The sequence below is a fragment of the Stegodyphus dumicola genome, chromosome 9, assembly GCF_044657685.1.
Source record: "Stegodyphus dumicola isolate Sdum_Otavi_A_Nest chromosome 9, ASM4465768v1".
In the NCBI taxonomy this organism is placed as follows: domain Eukaryota; kingdom Metazoa; phylum Arthropoda; class Arachnida; order Araneae; family Eresidae; genus Stegodyphus; species Stegodyphus dumicola.
Genome location: NC_140776.1, coordinates 89,511,144 through 89,530,559, shown reverse-complemented (window position 1 = coordinate 89,530,559; position 19,416 = coordinate 89,511,144). Strand labels below are relative to the sequence as shown.

Sequence of the window (19,416 nt, the reverse complement as noted above, 5' to 3'; positions counted from 1 at the left end):
TTCTTTTCTTCGTAACTATTCCGTAGAGACGCCACATTCCTTATCAGTAGTCTGTTCTTATCAGCAACTCACACCCTTCGGAGGCCCTCCTTTTCGTGCTTAGGAATTTCTTGAGAGGGAAAAATGGGGATCACTTGACCATCGAGGAGTATAGATTGTGATTTTTGTAACTAAGATCCTCGACTTTTTTTTTTTTTTTTTTTTTCTTTTTTTTTTCAGGTCTCTAACTTAGAATTATGAGCAAATAAAAATACAGTGTGACGGAATTTGTTAAACTTGTACTATAATAAATTACAACGGTTAAATTAATAAATTAATTTTATATTTAACTAATATTTAAGAAAATTAAACTGTATAATTTATTTTTGCTGAAATGCTCTCACACTGTGTATGGATTTATGATTTTGTCAATTACTGTTTTTATGAAATATACATGAATTTTTTGGGAGCGGTAATATTTAATGTTACTTTAGTTAAAATATTATGTACATCTCTGTGATGATATATGTCTTTTCTAGTTAGGTCTCAAGATAAGGGCATACACATTACCATGTAGGAATTCATTCATTTATTTTTTTTATTTAACTTGACTAAAGTTTGCTTCTTAAAGACACAAATTTTTGCAGATGAACTCCTTAACTACACTCATGGACACAATCGTATTTTAGGATATTTTCTACTTCTTTTCCTTTTCTTTCTATAGGCTCTTTTTTTCCCTCTATTATTTTTGGACCATTTATTTTAAATTTTATTTTGTCCCGTCTTTTCTTTCTGGCCTTTTGAACTCGTACAAAATGTACGAAGTTACTTTTTACTCTCCTCAAATACGAAATTGCCCCTCTTTCTATATACCTTTCCTTCGCACCTATGTTTGAATTTTCGCCCATCGGTGCAGAAAGACTTAGCGGGTGCAAAACAAGACATTTGTCTACTTTGTCTGTCTGTCTGGCTGTTTGTTGCCGGGACAAAACGTTTGCTGCAACAGTTCTGAGAAACGGCCTTTGGCGAAATAGGGTTACCATCTTCACTTGGTAAACAGGCTGAAAGCCAACAAGAATCAGTTATCGCTCAGATTGGCGAAAGTGACGTTTCCTTTCAAGTGACATTCGCTTCTTCGTGTTCTTTTGTACCGCTCACATGCTTTTAAACTTTATTGTTAGTAATGAAAGATAATAGAAAGGTGATTGCTATCAAGTTAATCACTTTGATCTCCACTCTGGCACTTCATGTAACAGATAAACACACTTCTGGTCAGTGGCGTAGCAAGTATAACTGGCGCCCGGGGCAAAATACCTTTTTGGCGCCCCCCTTAAAAACTTTCAGTAATATAATATATAGAATATATTCTCAATAAGAAAATAATGCAAATAATAATAAAATGCTGAATCTGCCATAAAATACTCAAAAATATATTAAGAATAATCACTACGTAACTACTAGCCTTGGATTAGGAAATGCATCTGTGTCGGCACAAAAATCAGACGTACGATGATCTAGAATTAGTTAAAAAGGTGTTATTTATTTTACATATTTATATAAGTGTTTTTAAAAAGTACAGTTTTTAAACAATTAAAAGTTTAATATACATTATAGATAAATAGATATGTGGCAACTTGCCTACTACAACTCAATTCTGCCAGTCTGGTAACCCATAGCAACCAAAAACAATATCATATTTATTCTATTCAATTGTTATAATTATTTAACGATCTGTCTCAAAAAATTGTACTACCATAATTGGTGACACGTATTTATTACGAATAGCAACCTTCAATGTTGCACGAATATGGAGTTTATATGTCAAAATTCTGAGCAGCAGTAAGTTATCCAGTGTGATGAGATGCAAGTAAGACATTTCACCTGTCATTTCAAGCGTTGTGCCGCATTCCGGCGATTCAACATATTTCTGTCATAATTTCAGCGGATATATGTATCGTCTACTGTATTTGAGCCGCCAATTTCTCTGATTTCAAGTACCAAGAAACTGTGTCACTATATACATAGTGATTATTTTTCTATACATATTATTACTGTGCATATTTGATTGATCTAAAGTGGATGACAAAGATGCTGCTTTACAATTTTCGCGAGTCGCAAGCCACCGCCTTTTTGTCGCCGAGACCCATCGTTATGGTTCATTCAATTTTATGCGCAGTTGAGTCACATTACTGCCGACGAAACTCAAATTTATACAGCGATCGCCGCGTTAGAATCAGAGGTACTGCAATCAGCTCGTGAAATAATTCTGAATTCACCGGCGACGGACAAATACAAATCTTTAAAAAAAAATTAATTTCTGTTTATGAAGAATCCGAGACAGAATCAAGCAGTTATTGCACGATTTACGGTTGGGTGATATGAGGCCTTCTCAATCGCTGTCTAAAATGTAAAATGTCTAGCCGCCGGTAACCTAACGGATAACATTCTCAAAACAATATGGATGAATAGGCTCCCATCTAACATGCAAACCATTTTAGCAGCCAGTACGAAGCCACTTAAAAATCTTCCCGAAACCGCTGATAAAATTCACGAGCTGACAATTCCAGCTCAAATAAACGCAGTGCAGGCTCCTGCTATTGTGGCGTTACAGGCTCAAATTGATGATTTGTCCAAACAGGTTGCTCAGTTAGTAGCCATCAAGCTGAAACATTTCAGCGCAACCGCTCCACATCACGTGGTCGAAATACACGTCGTAGCCCACTGAGGAAACGTTATGAAAGCCGGGTATTCATAACCCGAGTATTTGTTTTTAACCACCACAAATTTGGAAACAAGGCAAACAAATGCCGCCCACCGTGTCGTTATAACTACCAGGGAAACGAGAAGGGCCGTTGCTCGAAGTTGTGAACGACAGCGGCCGGAATTTTGCACGCCTTTTCGTTATCGAAAAGAATTCGGACTTGAGGTTTCTTGTAGACACCGGGGCTGATGTTTCTGTCATTCCACCACATTTTCACGAACAAAAGCGCCTTACCAACTTACAACTTTATGTAGCAAATGGAACTCCTATTCAAACTTTTGATGAACGCCTGATATCTGTTGATTTAGAATTGCGCCGCAACATCCAATGGCCATTCATTATTGCTACTGTTTCAAGTCCTATTAGTGGCGCTGACTTTTTTCAAAAATTTTCTGCTTGTCGATCTTAAGAATCACCGTTTGATATATTCCGAGAGTAATTCGCATTAGTCAAGATTTGAGCATTAAACTGATTTCGGGTAACTCCCCATGGCATCAATTCCTCAGAGAATTCCCTACAAACACGCGCCCAGTTATAGGTATTTTCGAACCCAAGCACGATGTACTACATTATATTGAAACTACCGAACCTCCAATTGTAGCTAAACCAAGACGCTTACCTCCGGACAAGCTTAAAGCTGCCAAAGAAGAATTTCAATACATGATAGAACAGGGAATTTGCCGTCCTTCAAAAAGTTCATGGGCTCTATCTAATTCGGAAACGAAATGGTAACTGACGCCCGTGTGGCCATTATCGTCGGTTAAATGCAGCTACAATTCCTGATCGTTACCCAGTCTCTCACATTCAAGACTGTATGCAAGTTTCAGAGGGAAGAGCTATTTTTACAACCCTTGATCTTGGGCGGGCGTATCACCAATTGCCCGTTAACCCAGCTGATATTCCAAAAACTGCGGTTATTACGACTTTTGGACCATTTGAGTTTCGGGTCATGACTTTAGGCTTATGCAATGCTGCTCAAACATTCCAACGCTTCATGAATCAGATGTTAATCGGCCTCGACTTTTGTGTACCTTATTTTGATGATGTCTTAATCGCCTCCTCTTCAGAGCAAGAACACCTACCACATTTGAGAACAGTTTTTGAACGTTTTCAAAGGTACGGTGTCGGTCTTAATCCTTCTAAATGCATTTTTGGCCAACCGAGAGTATCCTTTCTTGGTCATGAAACTTCCGCTGATGGTGTTCGACCGCTTCCAGACACAGTCACCGCTATCCCCGATATACCCGTACCATCTTCAGTGAAGGACTTAAGAATCTTGCTATGCTCAATTTTTATCAACGTTTCTTACCTTATGCAGCGATCATACAAGCTCCTCTAAATTCTTTTTTGGTTTGAAGCAAGAAAAACGATAAACGTGTTACATAACCTGGACCACAGAATCCCGCGAAGTGTTCCAAAAATACAAAAATGATTTAATTTCGGCAACAAATTTTGCAGTATCCTTCCGCATCTAAACTATTATCACTCTACGTTTATAAGGTATTTTTCCCTCTTTCCTAGCCTGCCTTCGTGGTGTAGTGGTTCTGCACGCTGGGCTGGTACTCCAGAGGTCCGCGGTTCGATTCCCGGCGAAGGCGTAGCATATTTTTCATATCCTCTGCTTCCCAAAAGTAACCTAATGTCTCTCCACGTTGACGTTGCTCAGCGTGGATCAACAACAGCTATAGGAGCAGTTTTACAACAGAAAGATCAAGAATTATGGAGACCACTTTCACATTTTTCTAAAAAAAACTTTCACCAGCACAAACCAGATACAGCACTCACGATCGCGAATTGTTAGGAGTTTATGAAGCTGTCAAATATTTTCGACATATGCTAGAGGAACGCGTTTTCATGATCGTAACAGATCACAAACCCTTAACCTATGCTTTTCAACAGCGTTAGGATAAAGCTTCTCCTCGTCAAATGAGACACCTAGACTTCATAGGGAAATTTTCAAAAGATATCCGTTATATTGAGGGTTCGCAGAACATTGTTGCAGACACCTTGTCTCGTATTGAACAACTAGCCGTTCCTTCGCGAATAAACTTTGCTGCCTTTGCGGATGAACAACACCTGGATTCAGAACTACAAACCCTCTTGAAAAGCATATCTTCCACCAATTTGTCATTTACTTCATCAAAGTCTTGAAAAGCAAATTTATCATTACTTCATCAAAGTCGATCCTTTCAAATTTTTTTCCTTCCACACTTAAAAATGCTAGATGGCTTAGGGGATCTTGTCCCATTGTTGATTATAAATATGTGAAAATGTATTTTAATTAGCTGAACGAACGTTCATAGCTAGCATTTGATAATGAAATAGTAAGTAGTATTTGAAGTGAGACTCTTAGGTTTGGAAAAACATTTTCTCTATAGATCTGTAGTGGAGTTTTAGGTTCCGTTTCTTTTCTACTGCGGAGTAACGTCATGCAGTCACATTCACTGCTCAAAAATAATTAGGGGATGTTGTGGGTTCGGTATGAAATAACCATATAATCGACAATCTTTTTGAACAGCAGGAAATAGAATAGATTATAAAGGAAAATTATATTGTTTACAAAGTTGGGAATAGGCAAATTTAGTCTGTGACGTCGAAAACTATGTGTTTAAGATAAGGAGTGACAAGCGACCTGCAGCATTCCTTTTGTAGTAGGAGATTTAAAAACAATTGAAAAGTGGTGTGGTGGTGTATTTAATTATGGCAAAGCACACTAGGGCTATCTGCCTAAGAGGAGGGATGCCTTCGTGGAGGACTTTCTAAGGGAAACTGGCTCGTATACACGTTACACATGGGGAAAACCACGAAAACACCCATGTAGCCAGCCTGTTCGCGGGATTCGAACCTCGGACCGAACTACCAGTGTTCAGCGACTTTACCGCTCGGCCGCTGGTGGGCAACAATTGAAAAAGAGTTGACTGTTTGTAGCAGTCAGTCCGATGTTTTAGCAAGATGACTTAGTTGAATCGGTAGACTGGAAGGCCATCAGTCGTTTACAGGAGAGTCAAACGCAATCCATTGTAGCGGAAGCGTTAGGATTTTCAAAAAATGTTATTTCCAGATTATGGAATCGGATTTTGGAAACTGGATATGTTTGAGAAATTCGGGACAAGGTCGTGTTATCGTTTTAAAATAAAAAGCGGGAGATATACGTGCATTTCGTTTAAAAAAGTAAAAATATATCTCTACTTTGGAGAAATAAAATGGTCAGAAAGAACGTTTTGGTTGATGTACTGCAAACATTTTATTACACATCTTATCAGACAAATCAAGAAAATAAATAATTAATTATATTACAATAGTTATTAATTTTAAATATATTTTCCAGAAATCGATCAAAATAAAAACTGAAATTTTCCGGAAAGTATTGTTTGGAAACCATTTGGCGCCCCTCTAGGAGCAGCGCCCGGGGCATCATGCACCCCCTTGCCCCCCCGTCGCTACGCCACTGCTTCTGGTTATAGCAATCAATTACATCACTAATAGCTAAATTCTGTATACACCTAAGAATAGTTTAAAAATATGTGCTGGATAAGTCTATTTATCACACATCGCTTATGTGTATTTTCTGTTGTCTGCATTTCAATGAAAATGTGATGGCTCACTGGAAAATTTGTGACCTGGTGAAAGCATTTTCTGACTAACTTTATGGCTCATAATTACTGTTCTGTCCATTGAAACAAACAGACAAAAAAAAAAAAAAAAAAAAAAAAAAAAGACCTTCTATGACAAAAATCTATATGGCTGATATTTACCTCCTCACAGCCAGCAGATACTATTCAGCAAAATGAAGATCAAATAAAGCATATGAATACATGAGCAATCAAACATGTGCGAGTTGTTTACTGTCCCATAGAACACTCGGTAATATACCTAAAACACATTAATTATACCAACTCTAGAAATTAGGTGTTCACATCATAAGCTTGTTTTATGGTTTGGTTTATTGAGATTACAGCAAAGCACACTAGGGCTATCTGCCTAAGGGAAGGGATGCCTTCGTGGAGGACTTTCTAAGGGAAACTGGCTCGTATACACGTTACACGTGGAGAAAACCACGAAAGCGCCCATGCAGCTAGCCCGTTCGCGGGATTTGAACCTCGGACCGAACTACCAGTGTTCAGCGACTTTACCGCTCGGCCGCTGGTGGGCTCAGTTTGTTTTATGTGATTACCGCAAAGCATCGAGGGATAACAACAGGAGGGATCCCTTTGTAGAAGATTTTTTAAAACTGGCTCGTATACTAGTTACAAATGGGGGCAAACCAAGGAAACGTCATGTAGCCAGCCCGTTCGCGGCATTCTAACCTGAGACAGAACTACCAGTGTTCAACGACGCTTCGGCCACTAGTAGGCCCGTGCACTTAATTGGAAAGTGCAATTCATTATGTAAACAGACATGAAGGTGATAATCAGATGTGCACTGTTTTAAGTAATCAAATGTTATAAATGTACAGCTGTTACATTTCTTATTATTTATTAGTCATGTTTTTATTACGTAGATCATACGTATGATATAATTATGAATTTACCCAATAACAAAATGTCACTCTTTAGTACTCAAATACTCATCAATTTTTTTTTCAACTGATTATTACATACCCATAATAATTTGCAAGGAACTGATAACTATAGTTGCTGCCAATTACAAAATCGTTATCTGAATTAAAAGCAACTTCAAATAAACTTCTTGGCAATGTTCATTTTTGTATTCATACATACATATATATGAATAACCTGAGATTACTATAATAAGTCATATATTTACATACAGATAGAGAGATGCGATGGTTTAGAAGTTGTTAATATATATTTATTAGTATTAATGTAATGAATAAGATTTATATTAATGAATGTATATACAAATGTTTTTCATCATGCATAATAATAAATCCATAAATTTCCAATGTTTCAATATGTAGCATTTACAATAAAAGTATAGTTTCTAATGCATTTATAATCCAAAAAGTATTTCATTAATAACATGAAAATAATAGACAAATTTAATGAGTATTCTCATTATTACATAAGCTATGCTTTTCTTTTTTTATACATCTTTTATGCTGTTTAAAATGTGTCACTGATTATGCAATTAACAATTTCAAAAATAAGTAATTAGGAGAAAAGCCGCGCATATACAAACGGATTTTTAAAAATTTTTCAACTTAAATTAAAGAAATAAAATTCTATTATATAACAGAGATTATACACGATCAGCACGAAATACGACAAATTCGGCGAACTTTTGGCGACGAACAATTTGTAAACAAATCCGAACTGCAAGAATGTCGTAAAATACTGAAATTTCCACGATTATATATTTAATGAATATATAAACATTTAAAAAATGACTCAGGCAGTTGTATTACAACAAAACAGCAATAATTAATTAAATCGGCCTCTATTTCCACCGTCCATCACAGTGAGAGCCATCGCCATATTGAAAGTTACCCGTGAACCTTCAGAAGCAGAACTTTCGTCTGATTGGTTGAACGTTCGAGGAACACGTCTCCAGCCGGAACATTTTCGGAAAAGTTTTAAAATGTTGCTCATAGCCGGGACGCATATTTCACAAGTGAACATCTGTGTAGCCACCGAGGGAGTGGCTTCTAAGATGGCCCAATGAGCATCCAGTAATATTTCTGTCGTGTCACATGACCTCTCGCACGCTTTAAGATTTAAGCAAGATGGTTGAAAATACTTTGCCACGCAATTTTCTGTACATCGTCTATTTTTTCTGAAAATTTTCATTGCGAAGTTAGATCAAATATAAGCAATTATGAAGATTTCACTACCTGGTTGAAAGAATTTGAAATAAATACAAACACATGTTGGATACTCCGCAAAAATATTCATGCGAAATAGTACTTAATAAGTGATAAATAAGACGAAAGAAATATGTGATACACATCTGAGCCCAAATGCCATCTTTACATAAAACTATGCATATGAGAAAAATATTTACACCAGTTATGTACGTAAATAGAAACCAGCCCTTTTTATTTCAGTCTATATGAAAAAGATGTTCTATAATAATAGCCAATGCAGAACTTTATTTAAAGCGAATGTCACTAATTTGCATTCGTAATTCACTAATTTGCATTTAGTCTGTTAAATTTCACATTTAATAACTGCTCAGTCTTAAATATACTGTCTACACAAAAAATACTCATCAAACAGAATGAATTTATCTATTCACAACGAATATATTCAATTTATTCCCATATAAATTTTAATATTAACAATGGATATAATCATATCATACACAATATGTATTCTGAATATTACACTTTCAAAATCAAAAGAATGCAGGCAGTGAAATAAGAAAACACTAGATTCATTGTAACACTTCCAGTCCTTCTTATCTCAATAAAAAATATAAAAAACTATACAAATGAATTCTTTTAATCCACAGTTGTTATTAAATGCATAATATCCGAGGCTAATTGTAGTTTCAGTCATTTTCTCGGTGTGACGAGCGGTAATATGCCATGAACATCAATCCAAATATCAATGCGTAATAAAAATCGCGAAAATGAAATGTCAGCGATTAATTAAACTCATAAAACGAAAGCACTACGAGATTTTCTACTATTACGCTAAACATTTATAACTGTGAAACAAATGCATATTATAATATAAACAACATACGCTCACATACATGAAGATTTAGCCTCACAAGAGCAGAAGAAGCTCATTGGTCCATTTTCGAAACCCCTCCCTCAGTGGCTACGCTGATGTGCACTTGTGAAATATGCAGCCGGGACACGTTCCTCCTAGCTAGACGAAACATTTCTCGGAAGCCTGCCGCTTAAAGCCGTACTACTAGAATCTCGTTTCTCGGAATTGTCCCGGGTAAGCGCGCGCGTCTAGAGAAGTAATAGGGCCCTTAGTGGCACCGCAGTTCATTTTAGTTCGAACCAGAGTGGACCTGCTCGGGGAGGAAGCCAGGGGATGACAGATTCCGGTTCCCGTCCTGTTCCGGTTCCCGTCTTGTTCCGATCCAGTCCTGTTCCGGTTCTCGTTTTGTTCCGGTTCCAGTCCTGTTCTAGTTCCAGTCCGGCCGTTTAAGTCCAAAACACGTAGGAACGGAAGTCTGAATTCAGCGAATGGAGATATATGCCGAAAGGGCTAGATGGATTCTGTCTTTTAAAAGAAAGTGTTCTTCACCGTGCCGGGAAAGCTGTTACTTTAAAGCACTTTGAATGTTTTCCACCTAAGATGTTAAGTTTTCGTTTATGATGTTAAGTTTTCATCATTTTTGAAGTTGAAGTTGAATAAACCTTTAAGTTTTAGACAAGGTTTTTGTGTTCTTCAGAAATTTTAGATTCGAAGTCAGATATATCACATAGGATTTAGCGGAAAAGTCAACAGCAGTATTTTAACTAAAAATATAATGCAAATCTTTTTTATTTGAAAAGTACATGTCCTCTTTTCTTTCCAAAGGAGGAAAATTCTATCCCATTCAATAGCCTAAAAGATGAATTTCTTATGTTCAGAAAAATTTTATCACAGTTATAATGTTATGATATTTTCTCGCTGTAAAGTTTCAAATTGGTGCATATAGCTTTTTTGAAAAAAAAAAAAAAAAAAAAAAAAAAATGCTTTGCATGTGTTATGTTTTACTGGAAAAGATCCCCTATTTTTTATTTTCATTTATTGAACTGATCATTTACTAATAGACTCTTATTATATTTGTTGCAAAAAACTACCAGTTTAATATCAGAATACCTAATGTATGCTTGCTGCGGTATTTAAAAAATATCATTAACTACATAAAACTAAAGTCGGTTTTCTCTTGCAGTAATTATTTACTTTTTTTATTCTCAGTTTAATATCTCTTTTTCAACGATTAAAGACTCGCAGTGAAAGAAACAAGTTCAATTAAATAACAAGCAGCACAGTGTTCATTTCCATTTATTATAAAAACCTACTTCAAACGGAAAAGAAGGGGAAATAAGTTAATCTTCTTTTCTGTAAATGAAATTATTTCATTTACAGAAAAGAAGATTAACTTAAGATTAACTTAAAGAAGAGACAAATATTCCATCATTCTTGCATAATTCCAGAAATTTATTTAACTTTAAAATCTCAGGATTGCCTGCTTTCATGCACGAAATGCAAATGCACATAAGTTATGTGAAATATTTAACTAATTTCCAATCTATTACTTTTTAAATACCCTCTTATTTACTAGCAATCCAGACGTTCTGTAAAGTTATATAAATTCGTCTGATTAGGCATGATACTATAAATGTTGCTCACCTTTGGAGTTCTAAATATACTTGGATTCTTGATTCCCAAGCTTTTATTCTTCTGCCTAACAGATGTATAACCACTGTTGCATCCAGGGACGAAGCAGGTTGCATTACAAGAATTAGTCATGATGGAAATTGATATCAAATCAATATTTTCTGTATTGCTGCCTATGTCAAATCCTACGAAAAGTAGAAAAGCTAACGATTGCAGCGCCCTCTATAAATAATGCGCAAAAGTGGACCATTTTTGGGAAAAGTTGTAATACCAGTTTCCCCTCCTTCTTTATACTCCGTGGCCTGGAGCAATGTAGAGGTGAGATAGACTGGTTGCTATGCAATAAACGTCACTTCCGCACGGAATTTCCACTTGACTTTCCGCCGACGGAATTTGAAGGGGCCAGACCAGTACCTCCTATAAACGAAGCCACGGCACGCCGCACACTACGTCACTAAAGTCGTCCTTATATACAGAAAGCATGGTTGCCACATGAAACCACTTATCGCTGTTATTCCTTTAAGAGGAGAGAAAATGAAAAGTAGTTTTTATTTCCTTGCATAAGGCTTACTATATCGTTTGGTTTTAAATATATATATATGTGTGTGTGTGTGTGCAAATATATATATTCCGATTTGATTTCATCGACTGCATTTTCTAATTTCAAATACCTAACCTTACTTTCCTTATATATTTTTATGCTTAAAATAATAACAGTATAGTAAAGAAATTAATTCAACATACTTCAGATTAGTAGTAATAAATATATACTGAATATCTGGCTGATGCTGGTTTGCTTTCTGAAGAATATATATTTTATTAAATATTTTCTTCCTTAACAAAGAGAATAACGCATAATTAAGCAAGTTTACAATTGATTAACACTAAAAATCCTTAAATTAATTTAAATCAATTTTTAACGGCATTTTCTGTTTCTCATAAATACAAATTTACACATAATTGTTTAGTGATTTTCCGCTTTTTTTTCACTTCAGTGTGAGACTGAATTTCTTAACAGATGAGAAACCTGGAGAATGATTTGAAAAATACTATTTTTTAGCATCTATCAATATTTATTCATTGGTAGTTTTAAAATAGGGTAGCAAAACATTTCATATATTTAGGCATTTTAAATTAGATCATTATTTGAGAATACATAACTGCATCTTCCCCAATAATAATAAAAAAAAAGAAAAATTGTAAAAATTCAACAAACTTGACACTTGCTAGGAATTCAAAATTCTTATGTTTCATTCTTATTGTTAAATGTTTGTAACACCCCTTTTGTCTAATTATGTGCATATAATTTTTTTTGTAACTTGTAAATTTTTGTTCCTGAAAGCATTTTATTGTAACTTATTTGAGAATTTTTTAGCAAATGATAAATATGAAGTTTATATATGTATTTACTGGAATTTTTATCAGGGTAATCAGTAGGAACTTTTAAAACATCTAAATAGATCAAATGTCCTCAATTCTTAGAATTAAAAGAATAACAAGTTTTACGTATTTTCCTATTAGAAATGAAAATAAATATAGCCTGATTGTTAAGATGTAAAGTAAGATTTAAAATTTTCAAAATAATTCAGATTTTTATTAAAGGAAAGCAACACAATTAGGATGCAAAACATATAAAAAGGATTTTATTTATTTATTTTTTTTGGCCTGAATTTTTTGTACCAGTAAATTTATAACTGGAAGTAATAGGAAATGGCATTGCATACTACAGTGGGAAAAAGGGTGGGATGACTATTTATTTATGTAACTTGATGCTACTTATTTTTTATTACAGTTAAGTCTTTTTAATATCAAAATAGTTTAGTATAACTGCATGAAGCCTTACAGCTGGGAAGGATTAAAAATATTTTTTTACTCAATTTATTTTTGATAAGTTTTCCCCTGTATATGTACAACCACATCATTAGAAATTTTAATTCCAAAGTATTTAATTTTAGTTTTGACAGAATTTAGCATGTATTACAATGAAAATATTGTATAAGAATACAGTGAATTTCCTCCATAAAAATGCATGAATATCTATAAAAATGACTCATATGGAATTGTAGGTAAAAACAAATTGTATTTATTTTCTTCTTACAGTGTAAAATTAATGTAATAAACATGTCTGCTTCAATTAAAATAATATTAAAAAATTGCAAGATACTGATTTCAAAATCTAAACAATAGTAATATTAATTGGCAAAGTATTTTATCTTCAAAAATCAATATTTCTCTAGTTTACAATAAATACACCTATTTTGCACAAAATGATATTATATAAGAGACTTAACAACTTTAGCACTTTACTGTCATAATTAGTTATCTATTACAAATGCTTTTTTTTTGTGTGTGTGTGCATGCATTTTGAAAGAGTTGGTAAAGATTTCACAACACAAATAGAAAAAGCACTATTTTTTTATTTAACATACTATCTACATTCTGCAAAAAATATTCTTTTAGATAAAATGAATTACAAATTAAGTCTGAAGATAATAAGAAACAATAGATTAGTGTCACTATCTTATTTTATAAAGTTTACTAACTTATAAACATAGTATATGTCATTTCTGCTGTATGCATAAATTATTTTTTTAATGTTTTCAATTTCCGTTGCTTATTTAAATTGTTACTTAAAAGATTATCATTCAACTTTTTGCAGTAATTATTTAGAAAAATATTCGTTGATGCTTGTATGATGTTTTTCAAAATAATTTGAGGGTCATGAAGTTTAGGACAGTCATTCAACTCTAAAAAAAAATTTTCATGAAGTAAATTTAGAGTAATTTTACACACTGTAACTCGTGGATTTGCTGAAAATAAAAATTTTTGCTCATATTCATCTGAAATAAGTTTCTTAACAACAATAAAATTGTATATAACAGCATGTAAAATATCAGGATGAGGATACATAAGACCTCTATCAAAAACCTTAATCCATGAATGAATATTTTCATCGTTTTCTAAAGCTAACTCCTTATCAATAGTAATATTGGATTTACATACATCACATTTTAACTTTTTTAGCATACTATAACAGCAATATCCAGCTATATAAGTCAAAATAGGTACATCCAATTTTATGTCGTGTATATCATTATCTTCAACTGTTATTTCATCTATGAATGTTTGTACATCAGTGTCATCAAAAGTTTGTTCTTCAGTGTCTTTAAAATCAGATACATGAAGAGGAATATTTCCAAATTTTGAAGAATTTATTAGGGTCGGTAATTACCCTCTATTATAATTAATTTACCCTCTATTTCATAAACCTGTCTGATAGAAATATTATGGTGAGCTCCAGCCAGTTGCCTGTATTTACCAAATCTAGCCTCTAACATATCTGTTTGTATTTTTCCAAGTAAAAGGTATTTAAAACCCAACTCATTTATACAATACCTTGATATCTCAATTAAAGCATACGTTGTATGGTATACTGCAAAGTGAGTTTCTTTGGTTAGGCAACCAGAGGTTAAATTCAAATTTTTCCAACTATCTAGCCAATTCAAAAAGTTATTCATAAAAACATATTTTTCATCATTTTCTGCCACAGTGAAAGGTGTTTCAAATACATTATTTTTATGAACCCCTTTAAAAATAGATTTCACATTTACAATTGACCACCATGTGTTTATTATTTTAATAAAGTTTCCAGTTTCTTGGAAATTTATTATTTCTTTCTGCTGCCCAAAAGAAAATAATGCTTCAACAACATTATCATTAAAAATCTGCAATGCAAGCTTTACACTTTGTTTTTCTAAGTTAGTTGGATATAGAGCTTTTATTGTCAGACCATAAGCATACTTTAATAACTTACCAGTTTCAGATTCATGTAATTTTTTAATACAAGAAAAAGATGCAGTTTCAATATGTGAAGCATCATCAAAACTTGGGAAAAACGTACTCTGATTATTATTTTTTTGATTTATCCAGTTATTTCTAATGCATTTTAAAATATGCACTGTATCAATAATAAAAAACATTGGCCTAGATTTGTCAACAGGGTTTTGATAAACAATACTAACTTTAGGTGGTTCGGAAAACAGAGACATAGCCTTTTTATTAATCGAATTATTGTCAGTGACAATAGCAATAATTTTAAACCCAATATTTTCTAATCCCACAACAATTTTTTTAATATAAATATACAAATTATCTGCACTACGTGTTTTCACCGGCAAAATATGTACAACATCCTTATAAACAGATAATAGGCTGCGAATCATGAAAACATATGCACTAGATGCAGCATTTTTGCAATTATATGACATTCCACACAAATTACCACCTTTATAATCAAATGCTTGATTTAGATGAATTTTATCAATCATTAAAATAACAAGCAGATCTTTTTCTGATAGTTCTTGAAATTTAAATTTTATGTAGCTTAGGAACTTTTGGTTGTATTGTTCATTTATCGGATATATATTAAAATCTGAAAAAATTTTCTGAATGGTCCGTGGATGAGGCATAATAATATTTTCTGAATTTCGAATAAAATTATATGCATGTGGTGAAATTGTGTGAAGTAAAGTGGAAAATATTAGAAAGTCTGCAGAATACCTATATTGTTGTTTTTCTGAATTCAAGTTTGATAGTTGCTCAACGAGAAAATTTATTTCATTGTTTTTATGTGGAATTTTCTCTTTTAAAATTGTCATTAATTCATTTACAATTTGTAAATAATTTTGAATACTGTCTTCAGATGAATCATTTGAGGCAAGTAGGTCTAATTTCTCTAAAATACTTAAAAGATCTTTAAGGTTGTTAATTTTTGATGGGATTACATATTGCTTCAGTGATTTAATAGGTATATTTCTAATTACTACAGATATATTCAAATTACAATCAATCAATAATGATTTTAGAATTCTTGGATGATTGTCATTAGAAATATTAAGAATCATAGTATGTATAGGCCTGTGTATAACTATCCAGTTATCTGGTAAATTCACAGTATTAAAACAAATTTTTAGTTCATCTAAATTATAAAACATTTGTTTTCGTTCATACTCTTCCTTTTCAGCTAAGCTACAGGCTAAGGCTTTTTCGAGTGCATCTTGTTCTCTTTTGAGTCTTTTATGCTCTGGTGATTCCCTTGATGAAACACTGGAACTAAGATGACTCGGACCATCAGGAAACAGACTTGGAATTGCACCATTCTTTAAACGAGGATATGACAATGGTATAATGATCTTCTTTCCAGTTTTCTCATCAAAGAATTCAGTTTGCCTCAGAACATCCTCTTGCTTGAAGTGAAGTTCACACACCTTTTAATATGAAAAAGAACAAATAAATAAACATGTATCAAAAGGTTAAACAATTATAAAATCGTAAGCATTCGCCATCCTTTAAATACATGCACAGTCTAATAAGGGTTTTATTGTATTTTTATTTAATCATGGAAAAGCACTCAAGAGCTATCTGCTTAAAGGAAGGGTTACCGTTGTGGAAAATGTTCATCATTTAATTTCTTTAAAAATAATACAGGGCGATAATGTTTGGATGGTAACAATTTGAAGAGATATAGCCATTTAAAGTGCACAACGCAAAAAAGTGATGCAGCCATTTAGAGTGAATAATGCAAAATCTTAAAACAAAACTATTAACTCTTTTGGGCTAAAAAGAGCCATGGATGCTGTCATAAAGTTTTGAAAAGTGCAAATAATTAGCACATGTTTGTTGTCATATGTCAAATGCATATAACATAAGTAATATTTAATTGATACATCCTCAGGTAACATACAATTGCTCATGTATATATAATTGCTACATCCTAAATATTTCTTTCTTCAGTTATTTGAAAACAACACTTGGTTATGGAATTACATTCAAAATGGTGATAATACAGTTATAAAAAGAATAAGATTAACCATCAGTTGATGGATAAGAATAAGATTAACCACATTCATTCGTACCATTCAAATATAAAGTTACTGGCTCTTTTTCTAAACATTTTTACAAATGATATGTTCACAACCAGAAGTACAAATTTACTTGTGTGCCTATGAATGTTTATATTTAAGAGCATAAAACATCATTAGTCATTAAAAAAATTCATTTTTCTTGAATTATTGAAAACATGTATAAGTGCTAAAATATGATACACAAAGAAAAAAACAATTTGTATATTTAACAGTTTATTTGCAGTAATTAAATATTTTAGGCTATTCTTATGTAATTTTGGAGTGAAATATTCACATTCATCAATCGTGTTTGACATTATATTACTGTGGAAGGCTCACTAGATTGCTTATTTTCCATATAATTTTCTTAACTTTTTTCAAAAATTTTAAAAGTTATATAACTTATTAATACAATGAAACATTTTCATATTCCACTGCAACAAGTATAAATAAACAAAACCCCTTATATAAGTGTTTTTAGATAAGAAATTAATGTAAATTTCAAGCCCACAAGAACTTACTGCCAGTAGCAGGTGAACCACTGTAACAAGGTAGGTGTTATTGGCATAAGAAACTCGTACTTTTATAGATGTGTGTGTGCATGAAACAATTTAATAGGCTAATTAGGATTTATGCTAACATGTAATGAAAACTAGTAAGCTTAAAATCTTAGGCAATATTATTTGAACAAGACAGTTTAATTTAAACACCTTGTAACTTATTCCAGAAATTAAAATAATTACTGTCAAAACTAGTCCATTTATACGATTGTTTTCTTTTACATATATTTCATAATTTTTTTAAGGATTTTAAAATTAATTAAGTTTAGAACATTGCATAATTAGCATTAATTTCCTGTTCACATGAGTTACGAGCAAAATGCATTCTCAAATGCTCCTAGCATATAATAAAGGGGCATTGCATACATTCAGTTTTAAAAAGAAAAAAAAAATAAAATAGGTGGAACGAGACTTATCTAAATCAAAAGAAATAGTATACCCAAACAGTTAAATACTTATATCTAAAACAACTTTAAATTAACGGCTTTAAAATTACGACTTGAAGCATTTTATATTTATCTACTTAAAGTTATAATATGAACTTTATAAGGTTGGTGGATTTTCTATTGACTAGTTATTGAGAAAAGGGTCCATTTTATAATCACTTTAAAATTCAGTATAAGCTCTGTATAACATAAATTCCTGAAAGATTAATCAATCCCAAATCAATGTGAGTGTTATAAAGATCCCGACGCCGAAAATATAAATTACTGAAAGAATTCATTAATAATACTCATTCATAATGGGATAAGAGAAATTTCTGCCTAGTAAAGAAATATATAACTATGCTTGTATAGAAAGTAATTAAAACTTCGTTTTATTTTCTATGGTTGAATGCAATGGAACTTTAGTAAATTATTTCCCTTGCATTGAGAATTTTTTGTTTTTGCATTTTCAAGTCATGTTTCTTTCAATGACATTAATCTTTCAGGAATTTTCTAATTTAAAAATGAAATGCATGCTTACCTTTGAATGTTTCGTAGGCTTGAATCCATCTTTTCGTTTGCAGTTCCAAATCCATTGTTTTCTCAGTTGTTCTTCCGTAGGAAAACTAAATACAGCCACCTTCGGGCCATTCTTATAATTTCCTTTGCATGTTGCAACACAGCATTTATGTGGCATAATAAAAAATAAATAAAGTAATTTAAATGAAAAATGTTCTATTAGAGCACACTACACTTTCAAACAACAGTCAGTTCACTACGCTACGACACCGAAGTATATTCTTTCATTCTTTGCCACGAGGAAGATGGTAGGAATGACGACTTAGATGACGTCAGACCGTTCAAGCAACCCTAGAGGCTTGGCTTCGTATATAGGAGGTACTGGCCAGACTCGCTTTCTCATCTGCTGTCGAGTGGAAAGAGAATCCCGACTGGTTTTCCGATATCGATCTCGACCGGTGTCCAGACTAGACCCCTTAGTGTATCGCATTTGGTACTTCGCCGAGAGAGCGTGCTGAGCTCCGGGAAAGACTGAACCGAAGAGTAAGAAGCTGTGCTAGAATGTTCTTTAGTGAACGGTTATTGTTTATGGCCGTAGTGTATTTGAGGAAAGAGGAGAATAATTCACTGCTGATGTATACATTAACAGTATAAAAAGTTTGGAAGGTAATGCTCGGCAATAAATGTGATGCATTTATCGCAAAATTCAGCGACGCCAGTAAAACAAACGAGATTGTTCGAAAAACTTATCCACATGTGAAGCCACTGTGCAGAAATTGTATGTGTGCCAATACAGTAATTTTAATAAAAAAACACTAACTTCATATCAAGGAATAAGAAAGAATTGCAGTGCCTCTATGTGAACTACAAAGCATTCTGCAGACTTTCGTGCCAAAATCAAGGTTGACAAATAGATTAATACATTTTAATGTTTCTTTTAGTGTATATATTTCAAAATTATTAAAATAACTCGTACATTGTTTAATTGCTTAAAACAGCAATAAAGTTCATCTATAA

At 33.0% G+C, this 19,416-nt stretch overlaps 1 protein-coding gene across 1 annotated transcript in view; it reads right to left on the bottom strand.

Moving 5' to 3' along the window:
* Positions 1-18,792, bottom strand: part of LOC146995410 (uncharacterized) — a 40,131-nt gene extending 21,339 nt beyond the window's left edge. The window contains exons 1-3 of the mRNA XM_085823111.1: positions 18,422-18,792; positions 14,225-16,259; positions 14,022-14,156 (exon numbers count right to left, since the gene is read on the bottom strand). Of these exons, the coding sequence (XP_085679237.1) occupies positions 14,022-14,156; positions 14,225-16,259; positions 18,422-18,577 (2,326 nt within the window). The 5' untranslated portion in view covers positions 18,578-18,792. The remainder of the gene's footprint in view (positions 1-14,021; positions 14,157-14,224; positions 16,260-18,421) is intronic.
* Positions 18,793-19,416: the final 624 nt, after the last annotated feature.